Raw genomic sequence first — 17,673 nt, forward strand, 5'->3', positions numbered from 1 at the left:
TAAACACACACACACACACACACACACACACACACCAGCTGTTTATATTTCGCTCATGCCATGCAAGGACAAGCATTCAGGAAAAGGTTGAGCCACGTGCAAACTGTACTGTCTCTTGATGCGCTCCACTGTGGCACAATTCCGTCCAACAATGGCAACAAAAAAAAAACAACCCGTTAAAATCGGCAAAACATCTACGTGGAAATATCAGCTTAACATGATTAGATCCAAACACAGCGTGTGCTCCGGGAGGCACTGGACAGGTGTACGTCCGAAGCGAACTGTGCCCTTCACCGCTGCACACACTTACATTTAAGCGCGTCCTGAGGCACGCCTTCCCGCGCGTCTGGGGCGCATGATTGGGGCAATTTTTACAACTCTGCCAGGATTCATTTAGACGGAATCAGGATTCACGGTCGGGGGCGGGGGCTTATTTCAAGCCCAAATATAGAATGGCTCACAATTCACAAACAGAGAGCTGATTACCTCTTTGACGTGACGAGTATTTGTAATAAAAGCAGGATGTTCCGGCTTCGTTTTCTCGCCGGGTTCCTGCTGTTTTTAGTCCAAGCTGCAAAGTGCACCTGTCTAATTCTAATTCAGTGTGTCGTCTTGGCTGCAAATCTAAATATTTATGACAAGAAATAGTAACAACATAATTGCTCCAACAGGTCAATTAATGATTCCATCTGGCATTTATTAAAAATGCACAGCCCTACCACGGAGTTCATAGTCTATGTATATATAAAGACTGAGGCTGAACGCGGCTGGGATCACTATAACGCCACCATAGACACTACATACATGAAATGCAATAATAGTGATACCATAAGAACAACATAAATTACAGTCAGTGTCATTATTAGGAAACAATGTCAGAGGATGTTGTTGCAGAACCTTCTGCTGCCTATATGATGAAGCTGTGAGTCAGAACAAATGACCCATATGGGATGAGCTGGACTACTTTCTGTTTGTTTTTTTGAGTCTTGAGGACATAGTTTTTAGCCACACTTTTACTCTGTTATCATTCGTTCATTGTCATTGCCACCTGCCCTCTAAGCAGCACTGAATACAGAGACTGTAGGTGCTGCCCTGCAGGGTTAGTGCTACACCAGGGTTGATATGATTTGTTTAAAGCAGCTATAATAAGGCCAGAGGATTGGTACCTCCCTTGATTTCAAATGCAATCTCATTCCCACCTGGTTTCTGGTGATTGCCCCCTTAAGAACACATACACTTCAGATAAGGAGAAAGAAACGATGAGGTTGTCGTCACAGCCACTGATTTTTTGCATTAACCTGGTGATGGTAAAAGACAGGGAGGTAATAAGCGGTATTGTAAAGTGAGTTATATGCTAATACTGCAGAATTCACAGTGTGATACAGGGAGGAAAGACTACTAAATGTGATTAAAGTTAGTTTTTTTTCTGCATTGCATTATTTCACCTAAGCCTGACATCAAAGTTTGCTCTAAGCTGTCAGAAAGTCTTCGGGCGTGGGTGTGTTAGAGAACAGAAGGAAGACAAAGAGAGAGAGAGCCTCTGTTATCACATTAATTATTGCTTCACTCAGAACCAGGGCACAGCAGATAGCAGAGTGACAGCTGAAAGGAACACTGTGAAAAAACACGCACACACAAGCCAAGTCAAAAGTTTTCTAGTGTATAGCAGTGGCTTTGCTGTCAAAAATAAACAGAAACACAATGTCTTGGTGGGGCGGTGTGCAGTGAGCTGTGATCTGATCCGTCTGTGTTCAAACGCAGAAAACACCGAACAGTTGAGAGACTTGCTGAAGGAGGGAAACACACACACATTTAAATTTCTCCCTCTTCTCTCACCCAGCTTTCATCCTCCCTGTGATACCCCAGGTGCTGGAACACGGCTGCTAAAAATGAACATTAAAACAGGAGTGAAAACACATTGATCTGTTAGTGATTTAGAGACGAAGGAAACAACAGGAGGATGACAGGAACAAAATGAGTCCCATGCGGCAGCCGTGACAGTGGTCGTCATGGTGCAGTCGCAGGACCAGAGCTGCTGCTCTTTCCGCTGGGATGAATGGATACCGATTGTTAATGTGTGCGTTCACCTCATGTGTACGTAAGCACACACAAACATAGAGACTTGACTCTGCATGCAGTGTCCTATGAGCTTCAACAGTCTGTCGTGTCTCAAACCCCAAAGAGTCACATTTTAAACCACAGATAGCCATCTAACAAAGGCTGTGCTCTTTATGAGTTTTACACAGTTTAAGTGACACTGGTGCTAAGTGTCTCAGTGATTACTGACTGTGTTTGTGAGTGAATTATGTTATATTATAATCCTCAACCCCCAAGTTTAAGGTTGAACATTTTGCAACCTCTTTTGCAAGAGGAAAAAGAAAGAAACCAGTTGAGAGCTGAAGTCAGACCAGCAGTGAAGGAGGAATCATTACAACTGGCTCACTGCTGCCATCTGCTGCTCCAACAATGTTAAACAACAAGTTCAAGACCAGAGAGAAAACCAGACAAGTCTTAATAATATAGGTATATATTTATTCATACGTACATATTCATTTATATCGGTTAATTGTAAAAAAAAAAAAAAAAAAAAAAAAAAAAGAAAGAAAGAAAAGAGGAAAAGATTTACAGTAATTATATGAACTACAGTCATTGTCAAAATTGTTTTTGAAATTTCTCAGGTGTCAATCTACCTTGAACACACACTGTAGATTCACCTCTTGCCCTCTGTCCTCATCCTCAACCTTACTCCAGTGTTTGGGACTGAACGTCCATAGAAAATAAAAAAAAAGAAACAGATCCAGAGCGTAGTAGCTCGACCTCCGTGTAAACTGGTGGAAGGTCTGACAGAAGGACACAGAGGTGTTTGATACTGTGAGGAAAAATAAGTCTGCTGTGTTGCTTTGTAGAGCCTGTAGTGTATTTTGTACCATGAAAAGACTGATGACAGGTTATTTCTTTTGTACATATGAAACCACCAGGAGCGGGTTGAGTATTATTACCTGTAATCCATTCAAAGTGTTTGCCTTAAAAGCACATGTTGTTAGCTGCACTGATGACTCAGCCCGTGCCACATACAGTGCATGAGTAGGGCAAGCAGGTGTCACAACCAGGCTCATAGTCTAAATCCTACGACTTTTCCTTTTTCCTCCAGTTAACTGTCTTAACCCCGGAGCACAGTGACAGAGTACATTGGATATCGCCGCCATTTTGACTCTTAGTTGTTCCCTAATCCCCCGTAAAGCCCCATTCAAACAAAACAGATCAGACTGGATTACACTGGATTCATCTCAGCTTGTATTATCCTGGCTGCCGTAGCTGTCAAATCACAAACTGAATAGAATCATCATTCGGCGTTTTGCCCGTTGGCTTAAACCAGAACGAGGACATTTGGAAGTGATCAACATTCCACACTGGGTTTACCAATTTCTGTCTTGTTTGGTGTATTTGGGAGGGATGCATTATAGGAGGGGCTGTTTGGAAAAGCAAGGCTTAAAAATTAAGGAGAGGAAAGCACGCGTATGGGAGAAAAATCGGACTCTGCTAAAGTGGCACACAATGCCTGAACAGCCATCCCGAGGACTTCTCCTTGATGGAAACATTCAATAAGTAGAACCTACATCATACATGTCATCATGAACTCCTCCTCAACTCACATTTAAAAAATCCAACTAACATTTATTACAATTGCACTGGCGCCAACACTTCCTCTGGACAAAAGGCTACACTCCGGACATTTAGTAACAATAAACTCTTAATAAAAACACAAACACCATCAGTTCAAAACTGAGGACTGGAAGAGGACTCAAACCCAACTTGGAGACACTGAACTCATGACTTCAAACACAAAGCAGGCGCAATCCAAACCACACCAAAACAGAAATGCAAAAGGAGAGAAAAGGTAGAGATCCAGAGGAAATCAGAAAGAAAAAAGGACACATTTATAAAATGAAATGGGAAGAAAGAGAGACACAGAATAAAGCAGGTGCAAGTGCAGGAGAAGATAATCCATAAGAAAAGGCTTCATTACTTCATAGGGCGGGGGGCTGAAGTCCATTGTAGCCCTCCGTTGTGACAAAAATGATTCCATCATATCTGTCAGCAGGCCAGAGTTGTGCGCTCAAGATTCAGTTGACTTCCTCTTGCAGTGACTCCACCGGTCTGATCCCGTCTTTACCTCCGGCAGCATCACAGGTCCCAGACAGACGGAGGAGGTCACAGGTGGCAGGGTGGAACACGCTGTCACTCCGTCCCCTGCAAGGCCTCATAGGAGTTGAGGAGTCGCCGATGCCACTCCGACGCCAGGCACGTCCTCTCACCGCTGCATGTGGTTCACCAGTTCCTCGTCATCAGACCAGTCACCGGTGAGAAAACAAGAGCAACTAAATTAAATGAAACTAACTGAAAAATAGACGTACTTTGATTGTTTTCAGTTGGCTTTTTCTTTCCATTGTCCTTGTCTGGCAGCATGAATCCATGTAGTGATGTCAGACTTGTTTTTTTTTCTTCTGTCAAATGAGTGTCTTTATAACTTTTCTGTTGTTGACATGAGCTTTCACAGGCCAGCATCAGTTCAAACTCCAGATTAAGTACCGGCTCATTTTGACCGTCCAAAGCTCCAGCACATATTCTAACAACAAGCATGTGTGAGCTTCACCATAGTTCCCTCAGAAAGACCCATCGACAGCAATCTCTGCCCCATCTCATATCGCCTTCCATCTTCGTTTAGCTGGCTTCGACTCTCGGACTCCACAGTCCTCATATATTTACAATTAGATTTAAAAAACTAGAGGTGTTACATGCAACATTTGGCATCTTCTTGAGTCCCCACTTGTGAGTCTTAATTGGTGTCCATTTTTAGAAAAATATTAAACTTTGTCTTTTTTCTTCAGTATATTGAAGCTTCTGATTGTAACAGAGAGACAGAGAGAGGTGAGGGTACAGGTGTAGCAAGCTCAGTGTATGCATGTAAGTGAAAAATTGTATGTGTTGTTGCCAGTCTTAAACGCTGAGATGGCGGTCTTTGTAAAGTGTTTCATCATTGCTTTAATGTAAGTGCAAATAGCTGCAAGTATGCTTTAAAAAATTTTTTTTTTTAAAAAGAAATCACGAAATAGGCTTTCTGCTGTTTTCTATGTGTGAGTTGGGGGTGTCGGCAGTTTACTGGCTGCATCGCTGCCCCTTTTTGAAATAAACAGCCTGCAGAACAAAGCTAACACAGGTCTTACTCAAGTGCAGTTCCCGTCTAGAGGTAGCTGTTAAGTGACCTTCAACACCGTGTCAGAGGTTAAGAGGGATTTTTCAACCTTTTCAATATTCTGTTTAGAGGCTATAACTGTACCTGGTCTCAAAGTGCTGAATAAGTACAGTATAGCTCCCCTCAAATACAGAACGATGGTTTTTGATGTGAAGAGCTTGTCATGTAATTCTTTAAAGAATTCTTCTGTACTTTATTTGATGAAGCGTTAAATCACTTGACAGTGGTGATCACATTTGATTTTTACATAACCCTCTTTGTAATACTGGTTTGTCTATTGAACACAGACCAGGAATGTTCGGACATTCTTCTAATAGTTAAATCTGTGTATGTAAGTGAGTCTGCATATCAGCCTGTGGCGTATGTACTGTGTGTGAGTGGTGGAGAGATTCGGGAATGTTTTTGGGAAAGTTACCCGAGACCCTGTAGCGTTGTTTGGCTCTCTCGCTCTCTCTGCAGCTCCAAAGGGGACACACACCAGCATGTACTCTATGACAGGGGGCCGGTAGGGGGACAGCAGGTCAGGGGTCAAGTGACGGGCTGCGGGGAGCGCGTACGAGGGACACAGGGAGAGGAAAGGGGGGTTGTTGTCTTTACATCATAGCAGGACACAGCAGCGGCAAAACCTCTGACGGCTGCCCCCGACGGAGGGGGGCGGAGTGACGGGAGCGAAGTACGCATGCACTTTGATGTTAGGCAGATGGGTCTGTGGGGAGACAAGAAGAAACAATAGATGGACATGTGTTAATGGATCATACAAATATTTGGAAAGCTGTACGAGGAAGCTTAATGCATCTGTAGCTGTAATTTGCTGCAACATGTAAGTTACTGAAAATGTTTGACTTCAAAACCCTGAAATCATGTCACATGTCAATAAATGCAAGGTATTGACAACAAACTCATGTTTTCCAACCCAGTCAGGCTGTGAGTGACCAGTTATCTCTGGACAGCGTTCCCACACCTTAGTTTCGATTCATCAGTCCTTGTGAGTTTAAAATGTATGAATCGATGACATCTATCTAGAACATTCTCTTCTGTTGCTTCCTTAATCAGGCCAATAGGACAAGTGTATGTTTTCATTTGTTTATCTAGCTTTAAGATTGGAAACTAACCAGCCCAAACATATGTAGCTGTGTAGCCCCGATCCACGTCTGTCATACTGCTCCTCGTCACTTAAACTTCTTCTTCCTCACTTGGAGACTGTACTGCTGCTCAGCAGGATTATGCTCACAGCTACTACTGGTGGCCAAAAGCTACATTACACCAGTCTATGCTTGTACATTAGTATTGTTGCCATCAGCACTGAAGCGCCATCTTGTATTTTACGTGGGGTTCAATTAAAATCACTTCTCAGAAACTTTATTCCTTAACACCCACCTGACATCAAATATACTTCACAGGTCGCTGAGGCGAGTTTGTATTTTCAACAGACTGAAATGTATTTGTGACACTGATCCATCAATACTGAAAAGGTTCCTTGTGAAGTTTCCTCTTAAACAAATAAAAGCTGTGTTTACATTCTATGTTGAATAAATTTGTCATAACATTGACATTTTTGAAAACTGCATTGTTTACATCAATGTTTACTTGTTTGCAGATTTCTTCTCTACCTTTGCTGTCACATTACTGTATTTCTTGGTGTGTTACCACCACCGATTGTTCAGTGGAATAGTGTGAAACCATTAGGAGGGATGTATATTGTGTCACCCGTGCGCATGTCTACATGCAAACAAAAGGGGGACCCATTCATAAATAAAATGCTCCATAGGGTAGCTTTAACATGGATCCAGTTTGTGGAATGGGTGAGTGCATTTAGATAGCACCTCAGGACTGTGATGTGTAGTATGACAGACTTGTTCTGGGATTGTGTTTGTGCAGCAGTGAGATGTCAGATCTGATTTTATGAGGTAAAAAGTTTCCTTCTACTAATCATCTATCGTATCATAATTAATGTTCCATAATTCAAAACTAGCCTGGACGGCTGAGCCCAAACACACAGCCGGTGGGCAGTGCCATGCAAGGAAAGCAGATACTTTAAGAGGTTCAGCATAAAGGCAACTAAAATGTACACATTTCTGACACTGATCCATGAATGCAAGTTTGCACCAAAATGCCAAATGGATGTTTACATTACATTCTACTTATGAATCAGTGCTTACTCACTGTTGCTAGCCCACACAACTCACCCTTAGTCTCTTGATGCCAGCGCGGGTGATCTGCTGGCAGTCATAGAGCTCAATGCGATCCAGGCTATGGCAGCTTTTCAGGTGCTCGAGGGAGGCGTCTGTGATCAGGGGGCAGTTGTCCAGTTCGATCACCTCGAGACGGTCGTGAGCACAGGGGCCGCTGCCGAGGTGTCTGATGCCATCATCGGTGATCAGCTCACAGTGAGACAGACTCTACAGGAACACAGTAGTACCAACACAGGAGCTCCATTACTCAACCATCTGCTAGAACAAGCTGTGATTTGCTACAGGAGCAAAATATGTTTAAGTGGCAGGCAAACACACTCACCAGGACTTGCAAACGAGGGCAGTGGATAGACAGCTGGATGAGTGTTCCATCTGTGATCTGATGCAAAAATAAAAAAAGAGACAAATGTCAGAACTGTCTCCATACAACAACAGTGAAAACAGTATTTGAGTAGCTCGGGTTGTTTATTTACCTGCACACATTCTTCTAAATCCATCTTCTCAAGTTCATGACAATTCTGCAGGACAGAAAAAGACAATAAAGAGTGAGAAAGTATATCATCTAATTTGAATGTGAGTTCAACTTCAAATATTTGAATCTTTTCGCAGCAGTGAAGTGTTTGCATGCAACCAAGAGGCAGATGCCACACTCACCCTTGCTAATGTAGTGAAGCCCACATCTGTAAGCTGAGAGCAGCGAGCCACTTCTAATATTCTGAAAGGAGAAAGAGAGGAGCAGCGTTATACAATGGCATCACTTACAGTCTGTCACTCTTTGGGACTTTAACTGGATCTACAGTAGTAAGGCTCGAGACAAACCCTCTTCACAATCTCCATTATTAACTACATTATTTTACACAGAAAAACTAAACATATCCCTGCAAACCTTTTAATCAAAAAATGGGTCTTAAAATCTTGTTTTGCTAGAAATCTAAAATGTGTGAAAAACACTTGTTTCCAATTAAGTTTCAGCCAAATCAAGTTAAATACGTTGCACTCAAGTGAAATTGCTTCACAGAATAAGATGACGGATAATGACTCACAGAAACAGTAAGATCTCAAGATTCATTATCAGAAAGATTCTAGGGTCTTTTGCAGGGTCTAAGAAGTGGTACACGGTTAAATTCAGAGTGACGATGTGTGTGTAAATCCACCTGAGGCGAGGGCAGTTCTGTCCCAGGGCGTGCAGGATGGCGTCTGTGATATTGGCGCAGCCCGACACACACAGAGACTGCAGGCGGTGGCAACCTCGGCAAATTGTGATGAGGCCCTCATCTGTGATCTGCTGCTCACAGAAAGAGAAAGTGTGTGTTTGTGTGTGTGGAGTCACTTCAATCCACATCCATTGTGAGATGTGAAAACATACCAAGCTTTCCTGTGCTCACTGGTAGCTATGCATCAAAAGCAATCAATGTATGACTTAACATATGTACCACCTTAACACTACGCTGATGAGAGCAATTTCTTTTCTCCTGCATTTTCTAAGTATCATATAAGTAGTATATATATCAGGCAGAGGGAGAACATGTGAGAAAGAGCTAGACAAGAGAAAAGGGAGAGGAAAGAAAAGCAGTAAGCAGCAACAAAGAGGAGAAACAACTGGGGCAAGATGAGACAATGAGTTCCTCAGGTGTGAGATGAGATGTAGAGACAGAGAAGGAGGGTGAGAACAATATATGCATGCATGTGTGAGCAGGCTTCACAGACTATTGGCTATATGGACTGGACGTCCACGATGGCCATTGAGTTGAAGAGCACAACATGTACTTGGAGCCCATCAGCCAAAACCCTGGAAAGTAACCAGTGTTCGTGTACTTTTTACTTTTATGCCACAAGACAACATTCAGGGGTTTTATAACAATATTTACAGAGAAGCATTCAATTTAAACATATGTGACTACAAAGTGTCATTGAAATTGCCTTGTTGACTTACTGAGCATGTCTGCAAGTTGAGTGTGACCAGCTCTGGACAGTGAGCCCCGATATGCTTCAGAGCCTCATCCTCTAGCTGTGGAAGAAAAAATGGCAGTCATCTGAAATCAAACTACACTTATCAAATGTACAATAAAGCATACTAATATTGTCCCACCAAACCCCTCTACCGTCACTGGTATAAAGGTTGTTCAATATGCTAGAAACACCTCTTGGTATACCATAATACCATTCAACAGCACCACAAACTACAGCCTCTAGATGACCATTAAGTTGAATTGACAACTCTGGCAACTGGGTGTACATGTTGTAATTTGTTTTGTCCTTTACATTCATGATCTTCATAGAAATACTTGTTGACATAAGAAATAAGACTGTTGTTATAACAGGATGGCACTACATGAATTACATTTGCTGTAAACAGTGTCTGGCATGTCATGTTCCTCAGAAACATCCTCTGTTGCAAAGGAAGTGATGCATTTTATGTTTGCAGTAGCAGCAGCTGTGCTCTATTTGAAAAGAAGGTAAGAGGAACTTGGTAGCAAGCGTGATAGCCACAATGACGAAACATACAACAAAAAGAGTGCCACCTACATAAATGCAGTGTTGAGCAATAAGTGTCACCAATGGAACCAAAACATGTTCTATAAAGTTGCTTTCAGGTTTATCCAATTAAATTTTATATTGAATTAAATCATCTGCAACTCATTTTGCTCTGAGCACCTACACCATCATCCCTGGTCTACATCTCCAGCTCATACTAAGCCCTTTACCATACCTGTGTGCATCCCTTGAGGAAAAGGCCTTTGAGTCCAGGGCAGGAACGCACCAGGGCCTGAATGCCATCCTTGGTGACCTGATCACACCAGGAGATGTTGAGCTGCTCCAGCAGGGGACAACCCTCACTGACAGAAGGAAATTAGAAAAGAACTGATGAGAGGTGGACAAAAAATAAGAAAAAGATTGCAAAAGAAGAACACAGCAATGAGAGAGAGGGAGAATATACACTGAAAGTACACAATATTGGGCTAATCTTCCTGATATGGAGTCAAAGTACCTTTTGTACAATCCACATACATTAACAAATGTATAAAATGTTTGTGACTGGTGTAGGTTTAATAGAGGAAATCAATGAGGGATATTAGCTGGTATCCGAGGGTGAATAAGGATCCTTAATATTTGTAAATTCAGTGGAAGTATACATCACAACGTTGACCCTACACACCTGAGAGCTTTGAGTGACAGGTTGGTGATTGAGGTACAGGAGGCGAGGTCCAGGTGCTTCAGCTTTGGACAGAACTTACTGAGGCTATTACATGTGCTGCAGAAGAGAAAGACGATGAGCGTTTCGAAGGAGAAGTGGCATTCTGACACATCCCACCTGGCATGCCAGAACAAAGCACTTACCTGTCAGTGATCTTGGTGCAGCCGTTCAGACTAAGCAGCTCAATGTTCCTGCAGTTCTGCGAGAAAGTCCTGCAGAAAAAAAGCCCAAACATTTATGTGATGGCAGTTGCCGGTCTCTCCCTCCCCAGGGTCTGACCTAGAACTAGAATTTCTGTCAGGCCAAGTCCTCTGCAAACTCACCTCAGGGCGCTGTCACCCACACCAAGGCAACCTCGCAGGCTCAGCTTCCTAAGGAACCCCCCACATCGCTTTGAGATGTTCTCCACCACCCGGCCCTGCAATAAAAACAATCCACTCAGCCTGCTGTACTTGCTTCTACACCTCGCGTACAGATTAAGAGAGAAGTATAAAGGGAAAAGAACACAGCAAAGATTGCAGTTACAGGTTCTAGTAAAGTAGACGGAGATCCGATTTACTCACCTCAATGTCCCTCTGAAAGTCAAAGAGGTCGATTCGTTGCCAATTGCTGCCATCCAAAGCCAGAACATTCCAGGACTGAGAGCAGGGACGGAGAAACAGGAGTTTAGCGTCAATTTTTCTCAAACATACCACATACACACACAGAACACACACTAAAACACACAGACAAACAAGCACAGTCACGCACACATGCATTCACACACCTTGTGAACACAGACTCACCCGTGAGACCTGGGCACAGCGACAGAGTGTCACCACATCCAGAAAGGAGAAGATTCTGGAAGACAGACAGGGACGGTTTAGAGACCCTGATCCCCGCTGCCAGAAGCTTCCTCTTTACACTAGACTCTGCCCTCAACTCAGCCCTGCGTCTGCTTCCACTCACAGCGCGGGGGTGTAAGTAAATCAGCTAATATTGTCTTTGACTGTCAGCAGGAGAGATGTGTTTACCCTGTTTGCAGGATAGACGAGTTTCCTCAAAGTGGCGTCCTGGCGAGGAAAGACATGCAACCTGCTTTTAAGGAACAGAGCTGGAAACTTTCTATAAGATCCCTTAATGCAGCAAAACCTGTACTAGGGTTGAAGCAGGGATGCGGTGAGTCCCAGCATAGCCTGCCAGCCTCACAAATCAGGGCGATGAACCTGGCCAAACAGCACAGAGTCAGCAACCGCAGCACAGGCAGCTTGGCGGGCAAAGCCGAGGCTTGAGTTATGGCCTTCATTTTCTGTTTGCTCAGGGGCTCGAGTTTTTTTCCTCTCTCTCTCTCTCTCTCTCTCTTTTTATTTTTTATTTATTTTTTTTCTTTTTTACCTGAAATCAATTTGAATGCTTTATAGCCTCAAGCATCTGTTTTTAATTACCGTTTTAGCATTGGGGGAGCAGAGGAGGTTGGGCAACGGGGGGAAATTTGCATCCTGGTGGTTAGTTTAGTTGAAATATTTGCAAAAGGGTTAGTGAGTATACAGTATATGATCGTAAGATGTACAATGTGTGCGTTTGTCCGTGTTTAAGGGTTGTAGAGGGAGGAGGGTGGTGCAAGGCCAATTGAGCCTTTGTGTATGATTGAATGTGCTGATCGGGAGCGAAGGCAGGGAGGTAAGTGTGGAGTGTGCAACATGCCATTTTTGCTAGCAAAAAACCCTGCAGACAGTCTGATTGAAGTGTTTCGAAATGTCACTCACCGTAGCAACAGCTCCTTAGGCAGCTTCTTATTGATGACTGCCTCATCACTGTTTGTGAACATCTGAAAGGGTACAAAGGATAATATGAGTCCTGGCAACGTGTTTTAACATAACTGGGGCCCCATCCATCCACTCACCTCACTTCACTCAAGGACGGCCCCAGCATATAAGCAAGGATAAGTGATCGTAATCTCATCAGTTGAGATAGATTCAATGTCAAGTCTCGGAAAACACTGAGGGTGACAGAAGATAAAGCAGCACAGGAGACAGGGTTTTGTGTCTTACAGGACTTTGAACTGTTAACTACGGAGCTGAGATGGCCTCTGCTTTCATGTTCTTTCCTTACTTCCTGTGTTGTTTACACTGTTGAATTTACACCAGCGTCCACATCAGCATGTACTGAGAATGTACACTGGGATTCATTACACTGTATCACACTGTGTATTTTGTGATTCTCAGATGAATTGCTCCAGCTTCTCCAAACAACTAATGGATTTCCACACAAATAATTGCATGCTGTGTGAGCACAAATACTAGCCTATAATCCACAGAAAAAGCCTCAGTATACAAAGAGACTATAAATTAGCATTTATTAAGATCCAGCTACTTAGACACACACACACCCATTCATTGAGGGTTCCCATAATTTAAGGGAAATCATACTCTGCTAGACTGTAAAATGCAAGATGTTGAGACAATGGCATTTGGGAGCATCCACTCAGTCACAACAAGGCGAATGAAGCAACATCTGGCCCAATCCATTTTCCTCCATAGATTTAAAAGATAAATCTAAACCAGGGACAGGGTAATTGAGGGGTGGGGGCTTCAGTGTGTAAATAAAAAGTGCAGGAAGGTACATGTTATTTACAAGAGGCAAACATCTGTGACAGGATCAACAAAGAATTTGCAAGTCCTTATAGGTACAAATATGGAGAATTCACAGTCCAAAAATAAATGAAATGTTTATTTATTGTGTTTAAACAAAAGAAATAATTTATAGGTCCTAATGGAGTATATTGTGTGCTATTTTGATTACGGTGCCCATCCTAAAACCACATTCACAATAGCTTCAGATTTTGAAGGACTCACACACTTAAGTAAACCTATTCATCAGCTGGCAAAAACAAACTGTCAGGTCTGCCTGTTTAAAAATCCAGACAGCTCTGGGTCAAAGCCTCTCTATGTCTCTCTGATAAACATACAAACTCCACACACATAGCTGTCTATGCAGGGGCTGCCTGCCAGCACAGATGTGTAAAATTTTGAGGGAGTAAGAAGGGACAGACATTTTGCGTTTGGATTTGGGGCAAATTGACTCCGACAGCTCGCCTTGCACGGCGCTACTTTCTGGCCAAATAATCCAGGGCCATTTCCAAAGACCCAGATGCACATGGTCAACGGGCATACACTGTCCCCTTTTGTACTCTAACATAAAATGAACCTGATGCTGCATGAATGTGAGCATTATGTTTTCTCCACTGGTTAGCTATAGTCAGTGAAGCAGGCCTGGCAGGAGGTAAAAAGCTGGGTGAGCTGTAACCTCCAGCTAACGATCATTGTAAAGCAAAACAAGAAGTGATAATATTTTTAGAAAAAAAAAAAGTCTTGTGTCATATGTTGTTCTTCATATTACATTTCGATCAGTTTGACACCTGTAACTGTGATGTACACGATGAGTTGACATTAAATCGGCGGCTAAATTGGGTTCAGATATTTAGTTTATCCTTCCATACATCCATGGAAGTAGTTATGGATAACTAATATGTGAAATACCCAAGAGACAAGCCAGGAATCAACAGATTGTTTTGTTACCTACAGTTTTAACTGCTTCAACACTTTCATCACTACACAACATAATGGTAATCTCAATCACAATATGGTGATTATTTATATATTCCTTTTAATTGGAAAATAGGGTTCATTGATGCCTGTCTACTTTTCAGAGTGCTGTAGTCTTTTGTTAAAGGCTGGATACAACAGATCAGTATATACCGCAGAGCAGTAACGCCAGACAGAATACAAAAAACACTTTCCGGAAATGCCTGTCAAAGTAAAACTCTCACTGAAGACACTGGACACAAGTGTCCTCATGTCTTAAATTAAAGAAGGCTGTGGCTTAGTAAATCTATATGCAATGTCAAAATACACCCCAAAACACCTACTAGACAACTTGAAAGGATGACTGGAAATTATTCCCGTTTACACAGCTATAGCGCAGGCTCAACAGGCGCACAATAACAAAAATGTTCACTATTATTTTGAAGGCACGGTCATGCCACTTCCTGTTTTCTCGTGCAAAATCCGTTGAACTTGACACATCAGCTCTACCGCAGCTGTCGGGCCAGAAGGTAACGGCCTGAATCTTCTGAGTCGTCAGCTGTTGCACCGTTAAAAATAAATAAAACCACACACAAATCCCACGCTAGCTGGGGATTAAACAACACCAAGTGCGCAGGCTACACAGCCCAATGTCACCGGCCGGAGAGGCTACATAGCATTTGAGAACAAGTTTTCACCAAAATATTTATCTACGCTCGCGGCTGCGACACAAAGTTTATGGTAAATGCTGCAGAACAGCAACACTGTAGCTTACGTGTGTGTACATGTGGCCCTTCGGCTATCAGCACAGCTTATGGTGTGTGTTACATTGTGGCAGCTTGGGCCCATTTGTTGATAGTTCTGTGCTAATACGGGGTACATGTAGCAGTCACAACCCGAGGCCCCCACAACCGCAGCGGCCATGGACATGCACAACCACCCCACTCAACCAAACAAAAGTCGTATAAAAAAAATCACACCCCGGCAGATATGAGGACAATTATTGGACAGCTACAGCGTCTAAGTAAAGTGAAGTCAACGAATTGATTTCCCTGATAAATGTGTTAATGTGTGCCGGAGCTGTCCTCGGCGTGCTTCATGTAGCCTCAGTGTCTTTGTTTTGACGGAGCAAAGGGAAACGAGGACAACATTTCAGGACCTTTAAAAACCCCTCTATTTACTGACGAACAGCACGACAGACTTAGTGGAAAATACCCATTTGTGTCCTCAACGACATGACTTGCCAGGCTTGAACTATATGTTGTTTGAACAAAACAACAGCGTTTGACCTAATCCCAAACATTGACTGCGGAAGCTGCATCAACAGCCTCACCATAAGCGCAGTTTTACAATAAATACAGCGACAGTCACAACGTAGGCCCATATCCAAACGTTTTTAACAACTACGTTGAATGTGTGTCAGTGACTGTCAGATAATATTGATGGTCAACTCACCTCAAACCGGCTCCGAGAAACACCATTTACCTCCTTCCCCATGTCGGACGCTGGTTACCGACTCAATGAATTCGGTTTAGGCGAAGTAAAATGCAGATACGGGCCCTCTTCCTGCCGTTTCCCCTCCACGACTATCATGCTACCGTCCTCTCGGTAGCTCCTGGAGTGCGATGTCGTTGTTTATCGGCCTGTAATGCAAACGGCAAGACCTCTTGTTTCTGATAAAATATGGGTTACAGGCAGCAGCCAGCCAATAAGCCAGTTCTCTTATCTGCTCGGTTCGCCCTCACCTCCTCCTCCTCCCCCTGCACAGCTTTCCATCCATCCACACAATAGCCCGACAGGAATAGGATCTGGCAGCCTAAAATGGAGCTAGTACAACGCCTACATCACTTAGAAATAATAAATACAATGAAATTGCGCTGAGGCATATATGGCCCAAACAAAACAAAAAAAACCGACTGCCTTACTTAGGCTACTTGTTGGCTGGTTCTTTAACCAAAGCTCGTAGTGTCCAGTACAAACTCAGGAGCCTGGAGTAAAGATAAATATTGGGGGGGGTACCAACCTTTTGACAGCCCACGTAGCACGAAAAAAAAGTTTGATCCCAGCTGATGGTAGATTTTGACACCACCAAAAGCTAATATAGGCCAAATAGGATATGCGAGTGTAGATATAGTTGATGCTTCCCCCCATATAGCATATCTGAAATAACCAATAGCCTATCTTAAGTGCATTTCTAATCGTTTCCACATGAAGGCCTTGCCATTGAGGTGTGGACCAAAGCCTTCATAATTTTTGTCACAATAGGATTCGTGTACTATAACGACCACAGAGGCCGACGGTTTTGCATATATTGACACATTAACCATGTAAATGCTTATTAACTCTATTCTGTCGCGCGTATTATTCTCAAACACAGCTATATTGTAACTTTGTGAGTATTGTTGAAAACGCCACTTCCTTATTTCTCGTTGGCCACGCCCCAGTTAGAAAGCGCGTCCAATCAGCATCCAGGGCGACTTCTCGTCATACTACGTAATCATACTGGGGAACACATGCTTGACAACAGATCAACGTCGCCTGGAGTGCCATAATATAATGTAAATGAGAGGATTGTACCTTATATGATTACACGTGACAAATAAACTTGACAGATTGACTCTGACTGTATAATTACTGCTGCAGGTAAAACTATTATGCTGTTTTTACAAAGTACACTTTTAGTTAGAATAACAATGTGTGCTTTTGGTGTAATATTAAAGTTTCATGACACTGAGATTTTATTTTCATGCATTTATGAGGTTCATCTGTCACTTTGTAATCTGTTCAACAGCTTTAATTAGTTGATTTACTTTTTTCAGTATCATTAAGATGGGTTTCTCACTAGCCAGTTAGTTTGTAAGTTCAGTGCATACAGTGAGATGTCATACTTGGCTTTTGTCCTTGTAATTTAAGGTCCAACTTAAACAGCACAAATCCAGCAGCCTAAAAGAGGAACATGTGTGGGAGATCAAGTCACATAGGACTTGAACTCATGTTTGAGTCCTGTTACTACATAATACGCAGTCCTTTGTGCAGTATGAAAAAGTAGCCTCTAACTCTGCTGTGGGATCCCAGGGTACAAATGCATTAGTGGGCACCTATTAACCCTACACTCCTCACACTCTCTGTGAAATGTACTGTATACAGTTATTATGTGCTTTATCTAATAGAATATTACCTGGCTCCAGATTTGCTGTGGAATATTTTGATTAGACATAAAAAAAATTAGGAATATGCAATGAGATAAGTCTTAAAACAAGATGTTGACAAAACAGTCAGTGCCTCAGAATTAGGTGGTTATGCAGGACCTACTGTAAAAGCACTTATCATATCATCGATATTGTGCTTTGGTGGTGCACATTCCTAAGCAAATTGTCAATTAAATTTGCAGAAACTAGATGACACACAGAAAGCTTGGAGCTTTCAGGGCCCTGAGGCAGTTGCCCACTTTGCCTGTTGGTAATCCAA

The 17,673-nt window shown here is 42.7% G+C and overlaps 1 protein-coding gene across 2 annotated transcripts; it reads right to left on the minus strand.

Moving 5' to 3' along the window:
- Positions 1–5,570: 5,570 nt before the first annotated feature.
- fbxl20 (F-box and leucine-rich repeat protein 20) lies at positions 5,571–15,782 on the minus strand. 2 transcript variants are annotated; one of them, XM_070922934.1, is made up of 15 exons: positions 15,661–15,782; positions 12,388–12,449; positions 11,428–11,482; positions 11,206–11,280; positions 10,966–11,060; positions 10,786–10,854; positions 10,604–10,699; positions 10,157–10,283; positions 9,380–9,454; positions 8,601–8,731; positions 8,101–8,161; positions 7,920–7,964; positions 7,769–7,825; positions 7,441–7,653; positions 5,571–5,960 (listed from the first exon to the last, which is right to left on the minus strand). In XM_070922934.1, the coding sequence occupies exons 1-15, from the start codon at positions 15,700–15,702 to the stop codon at positions 5,853–5,855; spliced, it is 1,311 nt and encodes a 436-aa protein (XP_070779035.1). In that variant the 5' UTR covers positions 15,703–15,782; the 3' UTR covers positions 5,571–5,852. The 2 variants fall into 2 exon arrangements, with proteins under 2 accessions (XP_070779035.1, XP_070779036.1); XM_070922935.1 differs by lacking the exon at positions 10,604–10,699.
- Between the last annotated feature and the right edge of the window lie 1,891 nt (positions 15,783–17,673).

Source organism: Enoplosus armatus, chromosome 17 (assembly GCF_043641665.1).
Source record: "Enoplosus armatus isolate fEnoArm2 chromosome 17, fEnoArm2.hap1, whole genome shotgun sequence".
Lineage (NCBI taxonomy): Eukaryota > Metazoa > Chordata > Actinopteri > Centrarchiformes > Enoplosidae > Enoplosus > Enoplosus armatus.

Bases quoted from the DNA above. Each gene is read 5' to 3' on its own strand.
- fbxl20 (XM_070922934.1), bottom strand. From the start codon at position 15,702: ATGGGGAAGGAGGTAAATGGTGTTTCTCGGAGCCGGTTTGAG. The intron at 11,061-11,205 runs GTGAGTAAATCG...TTTTTATTGCAG, and splicing joins ACTTTCAGAGGGACATTGAG to GGCCGGGTGGTGGAGAACAT. The intron at 10,700-10,785 runs GTAAGTGCTTTG...TCTCTTCTGCAG, and splicing joins TGCACCAAGATCACTGACAG to CACATGTAATAGCCTCAGTA.